Raw genomic sequence first — 7,508 nt, 5'->3', positions numbered from 1 at the left:
CCCGCGCAGGCGCAGCCTCCTGTGATTCTTACAGGCCCGCCTCCCTAGCTCCGCCCCCTTCCTTGTGACTCTTAAAGGGCTGGCTCCCAAGACAGAAACCTCTAACCTAAATAGACTCTTTTTAATTGAGGTGAGATACACATAACATATAATCAAAATGAACAGTTCAGCGCCTCTTTACACTCACAGTGTTGTGCAACCACCAACCTCTATCTACTCCCAAAACACTTTCATCACCCCAGAAGGATACTTAGCACCTATCAAGCAGTTCCTCCCCATTCCCTTTTCTATTCAACCCCTTACATCAACCAGTCTGTGTTCTGACTCTATGGATTTAACTATCCTGGACATCTTATATAAATGCAATCATACAATGTGTGACCTTTTGTATCTGCCTTCTTCACTTAGCATAATGTTCCCAAGATTCATCCAAGGTATAGCATGAATCATTATTTCATTACTTTTTATGGCTGAATGATACTCTGCTGTGTAAATATACCAATTTATTTTCACTCATCAAGGGATAAACATTTGGATTGTTTCCATCTCCTAGCTATACTGAAATGGTGCTTCTACGAATATGTGTGTACATGTATTTGAATACTAGTTTTCAGTTTCAACGGGGGAGGGTACACACCTAGAAATGAAATTGCTGAGTCTTATGGTAATTCTGTATTTAACTTTTTGAGCAACTGCCAAGCTATTTCCCCCAGTGGCTGAACCCACCAGCAATGTACAAGCATTACCCTTCCTCCACATCCTCACCAACACTTGTTATTTTCCTTTTTTTTTTTTTTTAATTACAGCCATCATAGTACCTAGACTATCCTTTGCACAAGTTCAGTAAGACCCTCCATTGGATGCCCAGCCTAGGGCATAATCAAGAAACAACAGTATCTGAGAACTAGAAACAGAATTTCTGAAACTAGAATGGCACTTAAATATCATCTAGAAACACAGCAAATTATTACCACTACATAGTGATCTTATAAGTGATTATTATTTCTATCCTTCTGCTTTTGTGTTTTTCCAAGTTTTATGCTATCAACATTTGAAAATGTGCCCTGCAGGTTATTTCCTCTCATTTAAGTCATACAAACCAGGGTTGGTATTTCTCCAACCAAAAGATAATCAATAAAACAGTTCCACAACTTCAGGGAAAGTAATGAAGGTATTTTTATAATTACGAACAAGATAATCTGGCCCAACCCTCTCCTCTAAAAGGAGGAAAAAAACTGAACTCAGAGAGAGAAAATGACTTAGGAAAAGGCTATAACTACTACGGTCTTGTTCACACTTGTTAGATGGCTTTAGGAAGGTCAAGGCAAAGCCTTCCCTAGACTCCTACTTATGGTCTTTTCCACTTCATCACTTCACATTACCAAAAGTCCAGCTATCAAGCCTATTTGATTGCATATTAATGCATTTTACAAATATTAAATTCAGTGCCTACTTGATCAGGCCCTGATAACTTTAAATGGTGAAAAGTGCAAAGACAGAGAGAGAAAGAACAAAACAGAGCTATAATAAAATGACTAAGGAGGTCAGGGAAGGTTTCTGAGAAGGTGACATTTAAGCTGCAACTTAAGTGAAATGTCAATACAAGAAAAGAACACTGGCATCTCTTAAGAGACTACATATATATATATATATATATATATATATATACATATATGTATATGTATATGTATGTATACACACACACACACACACACACATATACATATACTTATAAAAATTTTTTCCCCACAACCCTAAGTCAGAGCATCCTGGACATAGCCCCCCAACCCCTACATTAGCCATCTTTTTGATGCTAGTAGCGCAGGAAAGGGAAGGCTTTCTTTGTATGTTTAATAACTTCAGGATTGGAATCGCGGTATGGGGTGGATGCCACAACTCAGTCTGATAGGTCCAAGAGCTCAAAATCCGACTTCTGACTGAGTTCCTCCTCCATTATTATTCTTGTCCTTTGGCCCCAAAGCCCTTGCCAGAGATTGGCTAAGAATAGGCCCGCCTCTCGCTCAGGATTCGCCGCGAACTGCAGGAACCCCTCCCCCTCCTCCTCATTATTTGCTACTCCTAGGTAAGTCCCGCCTCTCCATGGAAAAGATTGGCTGCGTGGCTCCCAGCGTCGTTAGTGCCTGCTGAGAGTCTGCGCCGCCAGGGACTTGGAGAGGTGCGGTTCTGACAACAATGGCTGTCACGGCGTTTGCTGCGCGAGTGCGGCTAGGCGTGTGGGGCGTTAGGGCCATGCAGGCCCGAGGCTTCAGCTCCGAACGGGTACGCTGGCAGGAGTATCCGTTGTCCCATCCCTGAGCGCGGATCCCATCTCTTCGCACCTTTACCGATGTTCTCGTCTCTCTCCGCAGTCAGAGGACTCCCGCGCGGGTTCGATCCGGGAGGCCGGTGGGGCCTTCGGAAAGAGAGAACAAGCTGAAGAGGAACGATACTTCCGGTGAGGCCCACGGAACCCCGAATCCAGTCCGAGATCTCTCAGGGCCTTCGGATCCTACTTAAACTTCCAGTCCCCCTACCCTTCCCTCCCTGGTGCCCTAGGGGCGCCCATCCCCCAATGGAACTCGCAGGACCTGTACTTAGTTACCCCTCACACTTGAGGTCACGACTGTCGCCACTTATAGGACGCTCCCCTGCCAAATAGTCCAGAGGGCCTTTTGGGGGCCTAATGCCATTTCCATCCGCGTGTCTCCAAAATTCTCAAACCGTGGCTCAACTCTTCCTGAATCATTTACCATGCCCACCCAGGGAATTCTCCCCTGGTCGTGCGAAGCGGCTTCCCGATTCTTCCAAGAGTGTCTAGATCCCACTGCCCAATATTTGCAGACCTTCTGAGCCTGCTTTCCGAGGCCCTCACCCACTCCTTAACCCCTCTAAATTCATTTTTCTCCTCCACATGGATGAACTCCCTGACTCTTCAGACCCTCAGCCATTTCTAGACCCTCATGCGTCTCCATTTCGGCCAGAGTGAGTGGGTCACAGGAGCTGGTGGCAGCTGCTTTTGGTTGTAATCCTCCTCCCGCACTTCTTGGAGACTTTTGCCCTGCCTAGCCCAGCCCAGCCCAGCCCAGCGTCTGGGCTGGATAGATTTCTCTCCTGCATAAGAGTGGAGAACAGGCTGAACCTAGCAAGTCTTTCCCACCCCTTAGTTATCCTTTTCTGACTTCTACCCCCAGTGGGGAGCAGCTTGGAACTAATCTTCTGTTTGTCCTTTGGTCTATCTTTTCACTTCTGCCCTTTCTTACTCTTAAGAATTATCACCATGGGCGCACTTGGGTGGCTCAGTTAAGCATCAGACTCTTGGTTTTTGGCTCAGGTCATGATCCCCCAGTTTGTGGGTTCAAGCCTGGCATCCCGCTGCGCACTGACAGTGTGGAGCCTGCTTGGGATCCTATCTCTCTCTCTTTCTCAAAATAAATAAACTTAGAAAAAAAATTATCACCGGGGCACCTGGGTGGCTCAGTCGGTTAAGCATCCGACTTCGGCTCAGGTCATGATCTCACAGCTTGTAAGTTTAAGCCCCGCGTCGGGCTCTGTGCTGACAGCTCAGGGCTTGGAGCCTGCTTCAATTCTGTAGCTCCCTCTCTCTCTGTCCCTACCCTGCTTGTGCTCTCTGTGTCTCATAAATGAATAAATGTTAAAAAAAAAAAAAAAATTATCACCATGCCAAACCAGAGAGCCCAGGCAAAACCCTTAGGGACCATCTAATTGGGCCTCCACATTTTACGTTAAGGAAAACCGAGGCCCAAATGTAGCCAAAGCAACATTTGAATGTCCCTTCTTGAGACCTAAATTGAACTGCCAATACTTTTTTTTCTTTACCCTTCATTTTGGCCTTTTCAGTGAGCCATGCATTTCCCTATGCAAAGAAAGCCCCCTAGATAAATTGAGATAGGACATGGGTATTTGTCCTTTAACAATACCCCTTTGTCCATACATCCCTCCTTTTGCTCTTTTTTTCCACAAAAAAGGGATTCTGATCTCTGGGTGGTTCCTGTCGTAAGGTGTTGGGGACTTAATGTCACACCACTCTGGAGTTTTCTAAAGAAAAATCTGAAAGGAATAACTCACAAATGATGGAATTTCAGGCACTGGCACCAGGATAATGGAATCATTTGGTCATCTCCTAAAGATGGATATATCCCGAGATGGAGTATTCTATCACTGGTGGGGTTTAGGATAGAAGAGGGTGACCAGCCAGACTCCCATGAGATTGGGACTGCTGTTCTTTGCCTTAGGTATTGTGGGTTATGCTTAGAGATCTCTGCGGGATGAAGGATTGGGATTAAACACAGCCACTGTGTCCTTGTAGAGCACGCACTAGAGAACAACTAGCAGCCTTGAAGAAACACCATGAAGATGAGATCAGTCATCATATAAAGGAGATTGAGCGTCTGCAGAAAGAAATTGAGCGGCACAAGAAGAAGATTAAACATCTCAAACGTGATGAGGAGGAAGATGATTAAATGCACACAGTTCCCATAGAACGGCTATGTATTGTTGCTCACTTCTGTGTAAACATAGTCCTGGTTTTATTAAATATCTGTGTGCTGCCAACAGATTACAATAAATTATCATCAGTGAATTGTGTCGAATGCCTTCTTCCACTGTCTGGAAAGGGGTAAGAGGGACATACTACTGGACTGCTAAAATGAATCAGACAGGGTACCTGCAATAGGGAACTCAAAGAGCACAGTGTGATAAGTGCTATGCAATTTATGGGGCAGGGGGCTGGGACACAAGGAAATTCCCTCTTCCTTTCTGGTACTAGTCAGAGGTGTTCAGAGAAAGCCTCTTGAAAAACAAACCCTAATCCAAGACCTGAGGTTAAGAGCAGCCTGGAAAACAGGAATGATAGGATATCATTCAAGGCACCATCAGTCCATTTTGCATTTATAAAATGATTAGAAAGGGGTACCTCGCTGGCTCAGTCGGTAGAATGTGCTGTTCTTGATCTCAGGGTCATATGTTCAACCCCCATGTTGGGTGTAGAGCTTACTAAAAATAAAAATTAGAAGGCACCTGAGTGGGTCGGTTGGTTAAGCATCTGACTTCAGCTCAGGTCATGATCTCATGTGAGTTCGAGTCCTGCATCAGGTGAGTTCAAGCCCCGCTTCAGGTGAGCCCCACTTCTCTCTCTTTCCCTTCCTCCCTCCCCCTCTCTGCCCCTCACTCACTTGCACTGTCTCTCAAAAAAAAATAAAAATTAGAGAACTCTTCATATGAGCTAGTTACCTCTTGTTCTAATTAGCCTTGTACAAATTGAAAGAACTGGAATTAGAAATTATGTTTTGCCTACGGTCACTCAGTATTGTGGAGTTGAGGCTTCCAAGTTAGTTAATAGCAGAGAAGCAGAATTATTTCTTAGGTTATATTTTGCTTTGCTGAGTGGGCTCTTGATTCAGATTTGACTGTAAGGCTTGTTTAAATTATACAAACGAGTGGTGCGACTCCTCCAGGCCAGAAGAATAACATTTGGGGCCAACATCAACACCTTTCCAATTCGCCAGTTTAATAGATCATTTGCCCCAGAATTGTGATGAGTCTTTTATTGCAAGACTCTATTACAAAAAAGGCTTTAAAGCCATTGAGTGGTAAGTTTGGACTAGTCATTGACCCTGCCCTTGAAGAAAAGTCACTAGATGTCTGTTTCCAAAACGCATGTCCATTGCTACTGCTGATGAAAAGTTTATAGACACTCCTGAGATGTGAATGCTGAGATTCAATTGGCCAGCAATAAAATTACCTCAAAGATGCAGTGCAAAAAATGATCATAAGTCACATGCCTTTTTTTTTAACTTTACAACACTACAAAATTTGAAAAGTTAAAAAAAAATTAGTTGAGGAAAAAGTAACATCTTCCATTTTGCACTTTATTACCCTCTCCCCCAGCCCAGGCTTACGAAATCCCCTAAGTTCATAGATGATAGTGCTTTTGTGACTTCTGATCAATAATTGCCTTATTGGGAGTGATGTTCCATCTACACTCACTTAGTGAGTGTACCATCTGCTCTTGACATTTATTTTTATTTATTTGTGAGAGAGAGGGAGACAGAGAATCACAAGCAGGCTCCGCGCCACCGGCTCAGAGCCCGACATGGGGCTCGAACCCACAAACCGTGAGATCGTCACCTGAGCTAAAATTAAGAGTCAGATGCTTAACCAAATGAGCCACCCAGGTGCCTCCACATTTATTTCTATTTTAAATTAAAGTCACTCTAATGATTGGATAAAACAAGCAAAAAGTTGAAACTTTGAAGTGAAGATGAAAAGCAAGCTCGAATTCTTAGATAAAATGAATAATTTTTGGAGCAGCTTAATTTAAAAGTACCTGAACTGTATGAAAATGGTAACTCATGGTCTTTTTCTTGCGACATATCTTTGGTTAATTTTTCTATCATGCTATAATAAAAGTAAGGTAAATATTGTTTAAAATACATTTAAAAAATACATTTTAAATACTTTTATTTTTTTTGTGCTAGGACCATTTTAACGTAATTATATATATCTGCCAAATGCAGGAAGAAAAAGTTTATGCATATATAACTTTTCCAGTTAACATCTGCAAGCATAAATGACAATGATCACAGTCAATAAATTCATCAGGGTCAGAGCAATTGACCAATGTCTCCATACTGCTAGACTTACCAACAGTAAATTACAGATGAATTAATGTCCTGTTTCTCTTCTCTCACTCTCCTTGTCCAGAGATATTTTGTTGTAAAGTTTCAGTGCAGCTCACCTCCAGCCAAAGGCAATCTTTTTAGGTAAGTACGCAGTTGCTCTGAATTTGCTTATAATTATAACCTACTTAATCACAGAGGAACATCTGTAGAGGTGGAGTTCAAGGTTGCATACAATAACAGGAGATCCCAGTTTTGAAGTTTAGCACAGATTAAAAACCACAGATGCACCATTTATATAAGACACACACTGATTGTCTCCTAAACTACATATTGACTCCTTATGAACATTATTTTTAAAACAAAGTAGTGCATCTGGGACAATCACTCGCACAATTCACACAGCCCTGAAAAGTTTTTCAGTGCCAACTACCAATTGGTCATGAAACGTGAGTGAGCTTGAGACACTTCATTCCTAAGATTCAACCACGGATTGGCTAAAACATTGGAACCCCTCTGCTTAAGAAGGCTATGTCCTTCCCTCCTTTCCCTCACAATTTAGTTTTGTTTATTTTTGGTGGTGTTTGGTTGCACATGGCTAGAATGCTTTTGGTCACTTTGCAAATCAGGAAAACAAATGACCTAAAACTATGACAGGATCTTAAGTAGACTGGTTTGTCCATTTCAGGTTGCTGGTTGCTGGTGGCCCCTCTAAGGCCCTTCATTTTTCCTTCTATGCCTCCCGGAACATTGATTAGAAGATGAGTCTGAGCATCATCCCATCTAACTCTTTTAACCAATGCCTGGCTAAACCTGGAATGTCCAGCCCAGTAAATTTAAAAATCGCCCACAAAAAGGTTCTACGGATCT

The 7,508-nt window shown here is 42.8% G+C and overlaps 1 protein-coding gene across 1 annotated transcript; it reads left to right on the top strand.

Moving 5' to 3' along the window:
- The first annotated feature begins 2,155 nt into the window (after nucleotides 1-2,155).
- Nucleotides 2,156-4,600, top strand: ATP5IF1 (ATP synthase inhibitory factor subunit 1). The gene is made up of 3 exons (XM_047083782.1): nucleotides 2,156-2,280; nucleotides 2,370-2,455; nucleotides 4,328-4,600. The coding sequence occupies exons 1-3, from the start codon at nucleotides 2,194-2,196 to the stop codon at nucleotides 4,479-4,481; spliced, it is 327 nt and encodes a 108-aa protein (XP_046939738.1). The 5' UTR covers nucleotides 2,156-2,193; the 3' UTR covers nucleotides 4,482-4,600.
- Nucleotides 4,601-7,508: the final 2,908 nt, after the last annotated feature.

The sequence above is a fragment of the Lynx rufus genome, unplaced genomic scaffold (assembly GCF_022079265.1).
Source record: "Lynx rufus isolate CCGP_SWC_20201006 ecotype Redwood Valley unplaced genomic scaffold, mLynRuf1.p SCAF_2, whole genome shotgun sequence".
Taxonomy (NCBI): Eukaryota; Metazoa; Chordata; class Mammalia; order Carnivora; family Felidae; genus Lynx; species Lynx rufus.
The sequence above is the reverse complement of the archived record's forward strand: the minus strand, read 5'-3'. Positions and strand labels throughout refer to the sequence as shown.